The 15,337-nt window shown below is 36.1% G+C and overlaps 1 protein-coding gene across 1 annotated transcript; it reads left to right on the forward strand.

Annotated features, from left to right (window-relative positions):
• Nucleotides 1-9,215: 9,215 nt before the first annotated feature.
• On the forward strand, nucleotides 9,216-14,679 carry LOC148624700 (uncharacterized). The gene is made up of 2 exons (XM_088571179.1): nucleotides 9,216-9,581; nucleotides 14,240-14,679. Exons 1-2 carry the CDS (start codon nucleotides 9,270-9,272, stop codon nucleotides 14,342-14,344), a joined length of 417 nt encoding a protein of 138 aa, XP_088427305.1. The 5' UTR covers nucleotides 9,216-9,269; the 3' UTR covers nucleotides 14,345-14,679.
• Nucleotides 14,680-15,337: the final 658 nt, after the last annotated feature.

The following is a 15,337-nucleotide window of genomic DNA, read 5'->3' on the forward strand; positions in this document are numbered from 1 at the left end:
ATAAAATATGTCCACTGAACATTTGGCTTATCGACAGCCTTAAGGTGTTTACAAGACGACCGGTACATCAGGTTTCTTTTCATTTGATTTGTTCTGGTGGTTAATCAGGAAGTAAGATAAAATTGTTTAGGGTATTTTTTCCTAGCTACTGCATGACGTTTGGTTCCACCTGTCTGTTCCTTTTAGAGTATTGCAATCAAAATACCGGTATTTTAGAGGCAATATCCGATTTGCATGTACATGTATAATGATATGTATATAAGAACTTATAATGTTACAAGGAATTGTGATTGGGAATAACTTGTACATTAGCCATATACACTTGTATATTATGATTTGGAATAATGTCATGTTTGTGTTTGAATCCACTTTTCAACAACGTCACGAATCTAAAAGGACGTACTTAAAAATATAAAACACACGACCAGCTGGGATTTGTATCGTCAAACATGGAGACTTCAGTGCCCAAAATTGGTCAGACAAATATTATGTCCAAATATCTTGCTGCATTATATGTACGTTATAGATTATTAATCTCCTCAAATATACTTACTATATGTAACAATTTTTGACACCTTTTGATAAAATCAGTAATTACATGTGTTTTATTTGTAACGCAAACAAGCGGTGCGTAATAAGAATTATAGACCAGGTGTTCAGAAGCAAAAATGCGATTACACGAAATCTCATTCGCAAATCCAAAGAATGTTATCTGGCTTAAGCATAAACATACTTTTAATTGCATGAATTTTGCAGTTGACTGATGAACGGTAGACATCTTTTGAACTTAATAAAATTTAGCCGAGTCCACAAATAACGCTACAGTCAATTTATGAATAAATTTGCCCTACATCATGAATGAGGTCAGTACTGGTGAAGTCGGTTTATTATAGGACGGAAACCAAGAAAAGTAATGGTGGCATAACTCAATGATTTCTGGTATATATCTCACAACTTATGAGAAAAATGATGTAACGAAGCTACTACTAAGGGGTTTTAACGTCCTTGACTACCATGTTGGGTCTCGCGCTGACGGCAACGAAGCTGGTTATCTTAAAAGTATATATACATAGATCTCCCTTTTTCAGCTCTATGAAAAATGCTGGTCTGACACTCCGGATATTAAGACAGGGGTTACTGTAAATGGGTACAGACTACTGAGTATGAAAAACGGCCACAGCTGCCAATTTTATCGGGATCTGACATGACTTACATAAATGCTATTTATATTGAAATATATCCAGGCTAGAAAAGCATAAGCGAACAAGAGAAATCTTGTCAGGCTCCCGGAATACATTGTTATACACCCCATTACCCTCTAGGGGAAAACAGCAGCATTTCTATAAGCAATTAATATGAAAGTTCAAAGTGTTAATCGAATATAACCAGCCGCTCATGGTACAAGTAGGACCGCCACTTCCTGTAGTAACGTTTTGTTCCACCATAGAATAAGGAGAATATCACCTCGCTTAAAGCAACTTGAAACAAAACTTATTAAAGAATACAACATCAGAAATAATTAATTTCAGTGATTATTCTATGACTAGCTTTTTTATTGTCTTGAAGATGAACTAAATACCAATTAAATATGCACAGTAACAGAAATACATGTCAAACTGAGAGTCATTGAATATTTCTTTTTTAATAACATTGAAACATACGTAGCTTAGCAATTCGCGCAAGTCCACCAGAGGCTGATTTGCACACACTGGGATCACAATTCCAATGTCAAACAAGTACCAATAGCTGAATATATCGCATTCAATTCGGCATCTAGTATATTCTTATCCGTACTGCATCAATAAATCCGCATAGGCATGAACTGATTGAAATATATTATATTTCAAATGTAGGATTCCCGTAGAAAAAAAAATCAACTATAAATCACTCCAGAAGTGACGGTCATATAAGATCATAGATAAATGTGATAATTACCGAATATATACAAGATAGTAAACTTATTTACTGTATCATATCCATGTACCTTACAAAATACAAGTTTTATTTACCTCTATAAAATGTCATTTGTTTATGGCGCAACGGAATAGATTGTTCAGCATAGCTACAATGTGGGCATTACCAATACTGAAATTAAAACTATGAAAGCTTTATTTGGATTCGGCATGTATATATTTTTAAATATAAAGTGAGCTTATAACAGAAAACCGAATATTAAACATGCATGATAACATTTAAAACAAGATACATGAGACAATGTATAGAAACACAAGGACATATCAGGACATGTAGCAAAGCATAGCAAACAAAACAAATAATTTTAATTATATATTTAAAAGTAGTATGCATGCTTGATGTACCCATGACTGTATATGTCATCCAGTCTGATATAGATTTACTATAGAAAATCAATAGGACAGTAGTATTGTACCCTTTCTGTATTATACCTCAGTCATGATGAACTATAGTCTGCAACCAAAATATGGCTGAAGCGGAGGATGTCCGGCGTTTCAGATAAATAGATAAATTAATGAAGATGACACTTATACAATCGTCGATGACAAGAAAAACCTTAACACAAGAAGGAAAACCACAAGTGACTGCAAGATATTTACAGATTTGCTTCTTGAATGTTAACGAACAACAAAATATCGTGAAAATATCCCCACAGGAACTAGACAATTTTCTGGCTAGTTTTTTTTTTTCATCTGGAAAAATAAGAAGCAAACTGAGAACAGTCTTCATAAGTCTATATCTTACAGATAAATCTAACATAAACATACTTTAAAAAAGGAGTTTTCCCTACCAAGCTCAAGCTAGCGAACAGTAAAAAAGCGCGGGGAAACTCCAATATCTAAAAACCATTGAACATAACAAACCCACAATTACGGACTTCGCCATTTTATTTCATAATATTTATGTATCATTGAATAAGTTCGTAATAACATTTTTGACACTATTGTGTTTATGCACGTACTTCTAATGCATTTCAAATTGCTTTATTAAAACTGAGATTGAACACTTTTGAAATAAAATTTTGAATGCCTTCATAGACGTAATATATTAGTTTGCATACTGATATGAATAATTAACTAATTTTGGACCCTGGTTTAGGGCCCGATTTGTAAATATCTGGATCTGACATTTATAACTCTGTCAACTTTAATTATATAACTCAATTCAATTACATAGAAACGAAATAATGTTTGAAATGAATAATTCTCCTTCTAAACAAATTATATCCCATTTTTGAAAAAAAACCACACAAACAAAAAGAAAAACAAAAACAAAACAAAAAACCCAAAACAAATGAAATACACACAAATTAATGAACCACCGCTTTTGAATTTCACTCCCCCTCGGAAAAGCATTTCTACAAATAATTAATTCGTAACTTGAATGAAAAAAATAATGTGTTGGGAGGATGCTGATTTGGGGAAACGATCCATATGCACATCGTAGAAATTTGATGGTTAACTATCCTATATATTGAAAACTCACCCTTTAATTGTTCTTAAAAGTATAAGGCTACGAAATATTTTATAACTAATTGAAAAGGGGTCCCCCTGCATAACATGTTGAAATGCTCAATTTCCAACCTGACTTAACAAGAACAATTTACATATAGATTCTAGAAATTTGCTGGTGAACTAACCGGTATGGTGACTAACTAACCCTGAATGGCATGGAAAAGCTTTGCCTTAGGAATTTTTTATGACACCTTGAAGAGGGATCCCCAACATGACGTTTTTTGCCATATTTGAATTCCATGTTTGAGAGAACGGTTTATATGCACACCCTGAAAATTTGGTGGTAGGTTTCTCACTAACGGTTAGTTCACCTCTAAATTTCTAGGATCCATATAATTATGAACAGTTCTGAAAAAGTCTCATTTAAAATTGGGATAGAATTTATTTTTGTATCTATATATTTTGAATCTTTATAGAAGTGGAATTGCTTATTTTCAACATTATTCTTTCTTTGTGTAACTGATTTGTGTTATAAAATTTAAGTTAACGGAGTTATTCATCTCAGATCTATAAATGAGGGCACTAACCCAGTGTCCAAAATAAATTATATCAGTATGAAAACTACTTTCTCACGCCTATCTAGGAAAAGCTAAATAACGAATGAATTCAATTTTTCACTCTTTTTTTTACATGGAAAATAAAACATTTAAAAAAAATACTAATTAGATGACTCGACATTTTGTCGTCTTTAGATCCAGTCAATGCTTGAGCTTGGCGTTTCTCTTTTAAGAGTTGATCTGGAAGCAAATATAATTCCACTGAATTCAATGGATCTGACTAAACGATGTTCATAATAAGGGCCTTAACGTCTAAAAATATTTAACTGTTGGAATGCCTTCCTGCAGTGTTTACATATATGAGAGTCAAAAGATGATTGTAACCAATCTTAATACCCAGTAGTTTAACACTCTCTTCGCAGTTAAGTCCAAAATTTTGTAATTTTATTGAATTTTTATTCTTATTTGATTTTTATCATGAGTTAAACTACCAATAGTCAAAACTTGGAATTTGTCACAATTAGCCTGTTTTTAGTTAGTTTTGAACCATTCTATTAATTGCAAAGTGGAAACATTTTTTAGCGTCCGCATAGTTAGACATGGAGCTTCTTTTAATCACGGAAATGTCATTTAAGAATACATTGAATAAGATGGGTCCAAGAAATGAACCTTGCGGAAGCCCATTATTGATGTCAGCATAGTCGCTCAGAACTGCATTTAACTTTATATGTTGCTTTATGTTAGGCAAAAATGATTTTAATAATGAAACAGAGTTATCTGAAACACCATTCACTGACACTTTGTATACTAAAATTATATATGATAGACAATAAAACGCCTTTGATAAAGCTATCAGTTCTGCTGCTACATACTATTTTTTTGTCTCAATCATCACGCCAATCTTCTAAAAGTCTGAGAATTGTGGTCTGACATCAATGTCCACGGAAATTACCACGGCATATAGAAAAGGGTCAAATATTGATTAAAAAAATCTGATGATTGTATTTCAAATACCTTTTCAGAGTTCTTAGGGGGAGGGGGAAATGGGTGCTACACTCAATTGTCTAGAATTAGGTTTACTCAATGGGGCATTTTTCTTCTATATCGGTGTTACCTGTGCTTTTTTCAGAGTCTAAAATTATCAATTTTATCAACGATGTTACAATGTAACTGGTTTGATACTATGGGTTAATACTGTTTGATAACTTATATCATAACCAGAGGTTTTTTTTTAATATATTATGTTTATCTTTGTTTTTTGATTTCAATTTTGTCAGATGTTATATGCCTGAGTTTTTTTATCCAAATTTACATGATTTCACTATGCTAGGTTGAGTATCTGAGTCATATACAACACTTTCCCCAATTTTATCAGCAACTATAGAGAAATAATTATTAAACTTCCTAGAAACTTCTTGTGAATCATATATGATCTGATTGCAGTTTTCACACAGGATTATGTTCCGTTCTCCAAGGGTTACATTTTTATAAGACAAATGGTAAATGAACGGTTTTTCCAGAAATATTTACGTGTTTAAAGAACCCTTTTTTACTTTTGAAACAAGATTTTTGCTGCTTTCTTAATTTCTCCCAGGTTTTATTGTTGCGGTTCTTTATATATTTGGGCTTAAACGTTATGTAATTTCTTAACTCATTGTTCATACAGGGAAGTTGATTTCTACGCGAGTTTTCACTTGTGTATGTTCGTCAAGTACATATTAAACGCACTATAGTCATCATTTTACATGTTGTGAACTTCATTTCATGTCAATGCATTATCAGTACATGTTTCGCATCAAATACTGACGAATTGCTTTGTAACTTCTGTAAGTTAATATCTTTCTGAGCTGAAACTTCACCTTTTGTTGTGACTGACGCTAAACTGCGGCAATCACTTATGCCTGTAGAAAAGGTTTGGTCATTGAATCATTTGTTTTTTTTTCTGATTTATTTAGGAAGTAGACCTAGGGTAATGGACACAACTCTTTCAAATCATTGGAATGTTTGTATTAACAATTTTATGCCAATCTCTTGTTACCATCAAAATACATGTAACTTCGATCAATTTCATTCTGTTTCAATGGAAAGCTTGAAAGGCTATGGTGAAATTGAATATGATATAAACATATCATCGATTTCAAGGGTAATGTCCCCTAGGTCTACCTCCACAAGTTAGTGTCAACTAACGATGGGTTAAAGTTTTTCATAAAATACGTTGGTTTTGAAATAAGCCTTAGCTGTGAAAAATCCAACGCATAACATAAATAAACTAAAGCTTAACATTTGTTATTATTGAACATATCAAAATTTATGTCTTCCATTACTAAAATTGTATCATATTTAACAACATATTAATATAATGGTACCACAGATTGGTAGGTTAATGTCGAAATTCCTATACAATTGCATATTTAAAGAATTAATTGTTACTGACATTTTAAAAGAATACAGTTATGTACTCTTAAATATATCAAATCTTACGAAAAACACGACCAAACCAGACGGGATACATGTATCTACCGTAAAACGGTAACAATTAAATCAATTTGTATGTAGATATCAACTAATGTTTAAAGTCAATACTATACTAAGGTTAATAACTTTATGTGTCAAAGTTTTGTAAGTCTATTTCAGTTCACTGATATTTTTTTCGATATGCAATGTAAAACAATAAAAGACTTAAGTGATAATTATCAAGACAGATACATTTCGGAAGCTCGACGTGAGCGGACTGAATGGAAACATTTAACATAATTTTTCTCACTTTTTAATTACAAGACATAAAAATTAGTTGTATTCAAATAGACGAGAATGCGTAGCAGTCATTATTGAAGTGCAAGTTATATATTTGCGTGCGCGGTACAGTGTTTTTCGTAGACAAAAAAAAAATAATTTTTTTTTAAATTGGGATAACTTTTGGACGATCATATATGTACAAGTATTCAATATAAGATAGATAACAATGTTTTTTTCCAGAATTTATGAATGTGAAATGTGTAATGTTTGGGAGTGGAGAGATCCGTTAATACATCCATGAGCCCCGTGCAGGTCCGGGTGTTAAAAGAATAAGCCTGCAGCAGCGCTAAGCTTGTCGTAAAAGGCGACTAAATAGTGCTCAGAACCCTAGCTGGGGGCTAAGGCGCTCTGCCCACAGAGCAACTGGGATGTGTGTCCCAGGTGGTGGAGTGGGGTACCCCTGCCGTGTTACATGCTGGGGTTGTCAGGCTATAATACGGAAAACCTGACCGCAAACCATAGTGGTGCACCGTGTTGGGAAAGATGCCACGTTCCTCGCACGTTGAAGAATCCTACTGTGTTATTCTCCCGGAGTAGGAACCATGGGGCTCCGCCACAGGAGGCTAAATTGCCCGACCCTACCCATGTGTCCCTATTTCCAGTGGCAATCAAAATATGTGGACCCCATTATCCTTGTGTCCCATCCATTTTTCATTTCTTCATCATTTCATGTTCATTTTATCATCAATTTCATGTTTATCGTCTGAATATAGCTGAAATATTGCTGCTCGGACGTTAAACCCCAACAAACAAACAAACAAAATACATCCATGAACGACCGAAAATAGCTGTTTAATCCTTATAACTTTTCTCCCGACATTTGGTTATTATTTTTTTAATGTGTTGAACCGGTAAATGTATTTATAGAATCTAGTTCTGGGACAATTTAATTTTGGGGTGAATTTACTTGTAGTTAGGTTTTAAGCATTTGTCAGTTTCTTTCCCCGAGCTGAAAGTTACTCCCTGTAAATAAACTGTACCGGTAAAATCAACGTGGGTGTAATAAGCCATACTTACGACGGCTATATTATACTTTTTAGTTCGTTACCACACTCTTTCGAACTACACGGCCGCCATAATGGCTTCAATCTGACCGGCGTTCATGCATGTATGAACGAATTTAAGAAGTTCATGCAAGTATGAACTTCGTGAAAGACGTTCTCGCCCAATCAGAAATGGCTATAAGCATAAGGAATCTTAGAATCTTAGAATTATACATCCATAAATTCTTGAAATAAACGGTGTTTAATCTATATTATTCAAATCCCTAACCATCTGAATTATATTTTTTTAGGCTCTTATTCAGTGAAAATGACATTGCAAATGGCGGCAATATCAATATACAATGTATTTACGGGCTACTGATAACAGCATTCTTTTAAGAATTGCTGTTTTGAATTTTCAACGCCGAAAATGAATGGAATAAGTTAGATAATACCGTTTTATGCCTGTAAACGGCCCTGTTTGTTGCCGAAGCGATGGTAGACATGCTGTTTGTACATGGAATTTACACTATTAAAAACTGTCACCGTCGTAATTGATTGCTATATTAGTTTCATTATTCAGTATAATACTGATTCAACAACATACTATTGTTTTGATTAATAGGTGGATTTTCCTTTTAGGGTCCCCATTTGCATATTGTCCATTGATAACTTCATCATTGCGGATGGATTTTCTATGGGTTGGTCTTCATTTGCATATTGCTGATTCGGTTATGTGAACAAATGGGTTTATCCAATCACGAATGGTCAACACAACCCAAAATCGATCAAACAAGTTATTTCTGCAGCGTCAACATTTTCGACTTGGCTAATAATCCCATTAAAGTATGAAACAACGGAGTAGCTCGTCAATATATATTCTGTAAAAGATGTAAGATAAAAAGTTCAAATCACTCACTTATTACACTGATAAAAGATATTGCTTTTGAAGGTCGGATAAAGATATTGATAGGAATTATTAAAGCTTTTATATATTGAATCAGCTTTTTTAACAGTTCCATCTGAACGTCATATTTTATTATTCAACATTGGAATCAATTTTCGGCGGTTTACACTTTCAAGTTGAACAATTATGTTCGGAGTAAAAGCAAAGCGCAACTTCCAAATCTATAAAGATATTAAGTACTTTACTGATTAGTTAGTACAATGCCGAAGTAGATTGCAAAAACGGTCGATCGTCGAAAAACGTTGAACAATTAAAAGTTCACCATTAGCTTGCTTGATAAATTGGTTGAGTATTTCCGGTTTTTAAATGCGAACTGTAATTTATATAACTGCACTGAATATTTCACCAAGGTGAATTTATTTCATAATCGACATATCCGAAAAAATGCTAAAATCCTTAATATGTAGATAGAAGTCATATTGTACCATTTTTGATTTTAGGGTCGGTTTACAATCAAACACTTTATCTTTTAAACTCCAAAACCATTGGTTGGATTTTGTTGTATCAAAGTAATACAACGCGCTGTAAATCCTATAACATGGCAGCAAAAGTGACAATAGTCAGTATAGCCATCATATTATATGTAATTAATCACGCACGGAGTATATCAACCATACGAAACATCCAGAATGACACAGAATTCTATGGTACAACAATTTGGGTGTCTAAGACACAATCATACATACAATGCGCTCAGCTATGCTTAAAAGTCACAATGTGTAGATCTGTCGGGTTTAAAGAATATAACAATTGTTATCTGTATAGCAATAGCGCTTCAACTGAAGGTACATCCGTTACTGAGAGGACTAATTCTGGATTTCTTTACATGGAGGCAAAGGACATGCAACCAGTAAGCAATATAATGACATTATATCGAATTTTAATGTATTACAATCCTACTTGTTTTAATAATAGTGTCTAACCATGCAATTTCAGTAAAATACCAGACAATATATTTAATGTTAGTCATAAGCGTGTTTTCCTCTATTTCCTTCGTATATTTAGACATTTTGTTTTTGCTTTGATTTTAGGAAAGAGGACAATCTGTCTTGTTTTGGCGTTAAATAATATTACTTCAGGATGTTTGTTATCTAATAGTCATTTGCAATACTGCCTACATCTTTTGTTTAAAAATCATAAGAAACGTTAGTAAATGTATTGACGAAAATATCGAAAACGCTGTTACTGTTGGTATTATTGAAAACGTATTTTTGCAGGAATGTTAACTTTTTACAAACATCCCGCCCGTGCAGGTCCGGGTGTTAAAAGAATAGGCCTGCAGCAGCGCTAAGCTTGTCGTAAAAGGCGACTAAATAGTGCTCAGAACCCTAGCCGGGGGCTAGGGGGCTCTGCCCACAGAGCAACTGGGATGTGTGCCCCAGGTGGTGGAATGGGGTACCCCTGGCGTGTTACATGCTGGGTGTATCAGGCTATAATACGGAAAACCTGACCGCTAACTATAGTGGTGCACCGTGTTGGGAGAAATGCCACGTTCTTCGCACGTTAAAGAACCCTACTGTGGTATTCTCCCGGAGTACGAACCATAGGGCTCCCCCACAGGAGGCTAAATTGCCCGATCCTACCCACCTCTCCCTATTTCCAGTGGCCACGTGCAGGTCAGGGTGTCAAAAAAATAGGACTGCAGCAGCGCTAAGCTTGTCGTATAAGGCGACTAAATGGTGCTCAGAACCTTAGCCGGGGGCTAGGGCGCTCTGCCCACAGAGCAACTGGGTTGTGTGCCCCAGGTGGTGGAATGGGGTACCCCTGGCGTGTTACATGCTCGGGTTGTCAGGCTATAATACGGAAAACCTGACCGCAAACCATAGTGGTGCACCGTGTTGGGAAAGATGCCACGTTCCTCGCACGTTAAAGAACACTACTGTGGTATTCTCCCGGAGTAGGAACCATAGGTCTACGCCACAGGAGGCTAAATTGCCCTACCCTACCCAACTCTCCCTATTTCCAGTGGCAATCAAAATTTGTCGACCCCATTATCCTTGTGTCCCATCCCTTTTTCATTTCATCATCATTTCATGTTCATTTTATCATCAATTTCATGTTCATCGTCTGAATATAGCTGAAATATTGCTGCTCGGACGTTAAACCCTAACAAACAAACAAAAAAAAATACAAAAATCCCTTCAGCGCCTGCGTATGGAGTGTTCATGTCACAACTCATACGTTATGAGCTTGCCGAAACTACGCAGACGTTTTGTATGTCTGTTTTCCATATCTGGTCTTTATTCTCGGATTAAATTCTTTTGATTACCGCTATAACCTTGGTTCCCTTGATTACTCTTTGATTACCGCTATAACCTCGGTTCCCTTGATCACTCTTTGATTACCGCTATAACCTCGGTTCCCTTGATTACTTTTAGATTACCGATACAACTTTTGTTCCCTTGATTACTCCTATATAAAAAAAGAACTACATGCATCTTTTTTCTAAAACAAAGGGTTCGAATTCAAACACCTTTACTATTCTTAATGTATGAAGTAGTTTCAATTTCGGAAACAGCAACTTTTTCAGCAGAATATTCAAAGAAAAGTTATATATATGCAAAATATCTTACCTGTTTTCAAATTATGTTTTGATGACTTCTTATGGAAGCCGCGGACGACTACGCAAGGATATGGATGAAACGAGAAAAAGACATTGATTCTCTGTCAGATTGGGTAAAGGCTGTGATGTCCTTAAATTTGAAACGTATGAAAGTTTTAAGTAGGCCATTTTTTTCAATGCTACATCAGTTTTCAAAGCAACCGATGTAGCAAAAACATTGTTTACCATACATAACAAATATATTGTCGTACCAGTAGGCAAGGCTCAAAACATCATTTATTTTTGTCTGCAAAACGTTTTACATTCATTGTTCATTATCTGAGACGTAGACAATAATAGTAGTAATAAGACATATACTGCTACCACACTCTCTAAATGCGGTAGAGGAAAACCATGAACTTGTGTTATCCTTTTTTGCTCTCTCTACCAAATATTGTGATCTACCGTCTATGTACTGGATTACTAAACTCAAGAATACATACAAATAACGCTACATACTGGATCTACAAACTGTACCACCAAATTTCTTTCACAATTTTAACTTCTATACTCACAGCTGTCAAAGGAGGTCTCCAGTCCTACCACGACATTTATTACTCCCGTAGTGATATCAATTCAATGCTGATCCTGAAAAATTCGAAAGATCTTCTGGAAACTCTGATTTCAAGATTATTATCAGAATACAATAGCATTAAAACTTTTGATTTTTCAACTCTTTATACATCCATACTCTGTTAAAATTTCGACTCAAAAACATTATATATCACTTTTCTGATGACGGTGCATCTAGATACAAATATGTATTTCTTCTGTAGGTAGAGATTCCTCATACTTTTAACAAACAATCATATCCCTAAAATACCGAAAGAGATTTTTTTTAAAATGCTGGATTTTTTTCATCGACAACATTTGCAATAGTTTGTACTACCTACATTTTCAGTGTGATGAACGCGATATTCAACAAACGATCGGCATCCCAGTGGAAACGAACTCTGCTTCTCTACTTGCTGACCTATTCCTTCACTCTTAGCCCCGTGCAGGTCCGGGTGTTAAAAGAATAGGCCTGCAGCAGCGCTAAGCTTGTCGTATAAGGCGACTAAATAGTGCTCAGAAACCTAGCCGGGGGCTAGGCGCTCCGCCCACAGAGCAACTGGGATGTGTGCCTCAGGTGGTGGAATGGGGTACCCCTGGCGTGTTACATGCTGGGGTTGTCAGGCTATAATACGGTGCCTCAGGTGGTGGAATGGGGTACCCCTGGCGTGTTACATGCTGGGGTTGTCAGGCTATAATACGGAAAACCTGACCGCAAACCATAGTGGTGCACCGTGTTGGGAAAGATGCCACGTTCCTCGCACGTTAAAGAACCCTGCTGTGGTATTCGATAGGAGTAGGAACCTTTGCGCTCCGCCACAGGAGGCTAAATTGCCCGACCTTACCCATCTCCCCCCTTTTTCCAGTGGCAATCAAAATTTGTCGACCCTATTATCCTTGTGACCCATCCTTTTTTTTCATTTCATGTTCATTTTATCATCCATTTCATGTTCATCGTCTGAATATAGCTGAAATATTGCTGCTCGGACGTTAAACCCCAACAAACAAACAAACAAACCTTCACTCTTATGAGGCTAACTTTATAGCTGATCTGATGTATTATCGTTAAACAATCCTAGTTTTGGGGATTTTATATATGACATCTACCAAAAGATCTTGATATAAAGGATACTACAAACACTGTAAAATCAGCCTAATATATTGACCTACACTTAGAGATTGATTGTTTTGTTTGTTTGTTGGGGTTTAACGTCCGAGCAGCAATATTTCAGCTATATTCAGACGATGAACATGAAATGGATGATAAAATGAACATGAAATGAAAAAAAAAAGGATGGGACACAAGGATAATAGGGTCGACAAATTTTGATTGCCACTGGAAAAAGGAGGGATTGGCAAGGTCGGGCAATTTAGCCTCCTGTGGCGGAGCGCAAAGGTTCCTACTCCTATCGAATACCACAGAAGGGTTCTTTAACGTGCGAGGAACGTGGCATCTTTCCCAACACGGTGCACCACTATGGTTTGCGGTCAGGTTTTCCGTATTATAGCCTGACAACCCCAGCATGTAACACGCCAGGGGTACCCCATTCCACCACCTGGGGCACACATCCCAGTTGCTCTGTGGGCAGAGCGCCTAGCCTCCGGCTAGGTTTCTGAGCACTACTTAGTCGCCTTATACGACAAGCTTAGCGCTGCTGCAGGCCTATTCTTTTTAACACCCGGACCTGCACGGGGTGAAATTGATTGTAAAGGTAAAATTATGACCAAACTATTCTTTCATCTGTTGCAACACCCTTTCACAACTCATATGTTATGCCAGGGCTTGCCGTAACTACGCAGACTTTTTGTATCGGGCTAGACTTCTTACAGTTCAGCTTCTTGAACAGGGTTATGTTGCTTCAGGTTTTATGGTCGTCATCATGAACTCGTAGATTGTTACAGGTACGGTGTGTCCATTCGAACCATGAAAATTCATTTGTTCAACCTGTCATAGTTTTCCAATCTCTTTTTCCTTCACCCTGGAAAATGAGAGGACGCTTATCCTACCGGTGCACCGAGTCAATGCTCCTGGTTTTAAGAGTCCGAGTTGCTTATTGACTTTTGTTGCTTTGTATGTATTATTTTGGTTATTTTATGTTCTTTGTTGTGTGTGTCTGTTTTCCGTTTTTGATCTTGGTCCGTGGATTGCATTCTTTTTGTTTCCGCTGGAATCTTTGTTTCCATGATTGCTTTTCCAAACTTGAAAAAAGGAATTTTTGTGCCCTTTGGACAACGTAAACGATATACTCTCTCGATTCCTTGAGGTTTGTATTTCATTGTGGACGACTCACTTTTTCCTACTCAGGCCAAGTATTGTACATTATCATTTTTACAACATATGACTTAAATTTCAGGATATTGTTGGAACCTGCATGGACCATCAATGCGACTACAACCAGATATGTGTACAGAAAGAAACAAGTTACAAATGTGTCCAAACAACTGATTACAGAGATTAAAACTATGGACAAAGTCATCCGTTTTTTCCGCTTGTGATCATTTCTGTTGATACACTTCGAGCAAACCTTAGTTTTATATGTTAAGTATAAGCTTTTTCATAAGTGAGAATTGTTTATTTCTTGTTATAATTTTATATTTACATTTTAACTATAATTATATCTTCAATATCCCTAAAATAATCATTTTATACTTAAAGTTCCTTAGCAGTTCGACAATGATGGATGTAATAATGCTATGAATGGGTGACTATGTCTTGTAGAACGGTTCATGTTGTTTTTGTCAGTTTTAACCAGTCCTGAATTGGTCTTGTAATAAAATAATTATGTTGATTATAGTTTAAGTTTTCCTTTTATTTCAGCCCCGTGCAGGTCCGGGTGTTAAAAGAATAGGCCTGCAGCAGCGCTAAGCTTGTCGTATAAGGCGACTAAATAGTGCTCAGAAACCTAGCCGGGGGCTAGGCGCTCTGCCCACAGAGCAACTGGGATGTGTGCCCCAGGTGGTGGAATGGGGTACCCCTGGCGTGTTACATGCTGGGGTTGTCAGGCTATAATACGGAAAACCTGACCGCAAACCATAGTGGTGCACCGTGTTGGGAAAGATACCACGACCCCTCGCACGTTAAAGAATCCTGCTGTGGTATTCGATAGGAGTAGGAACCTTTGCGCTCCGCCACAGGAGGCTAAATTGCCCGACCTTGCCCATCCCTCCTTTTTCCAGTGGCATTTAAAATTGATCGATCCTATTATCCTTATGACCCATCCTTTTTTTTCATTTCATTTTCATTTAATCATCCATTTCATGTTCATTGTCTGAATATAGCTGAAATATTGCTGCTCGGATGTTAAACCCCAACAAACAAACAAACAAACAATGGAAAGTATGTTGTCGTACCAGCAGACAAAGCTCAAAACAACACTGTTTTTGTCTGCAAAGCGTTTTACAGCCAATGTTTAGTTTCAAAGGTAGACGTAGAAAATGATAGCAGTGATAAG

Source organism: Perna viridis, chromosome 2 (genome assembly GCF_037379345.1).
Source record: "Perna viridis isolate PV_CMFRI_1.1 ecotype Kerala chromosome 2, ASM3737934v1, whole genome shotgun sequence".
Taxonomy (NCBI): Eukaryota; Metazoa; Mollusca; class Bivalvia; order Mytilida; family Mytilidae; genus Perna; species Perna viridis.

Coding starts and splice junctions, on each gene's coding strand:
- LOC148624700 (XM_088571179.1), top strand. CDS start 9,270: ATGGCAGCAAAAGTGACAATAGTCAGTATAGCCATCATATTATATGTA. Junction 9,582..14,239: donor AGGCAAAGGACATGCAACCA/GTAAGCAATATA, acceptor CTTAAATTTCAG/GATATTGTTGGAACCTGCAT.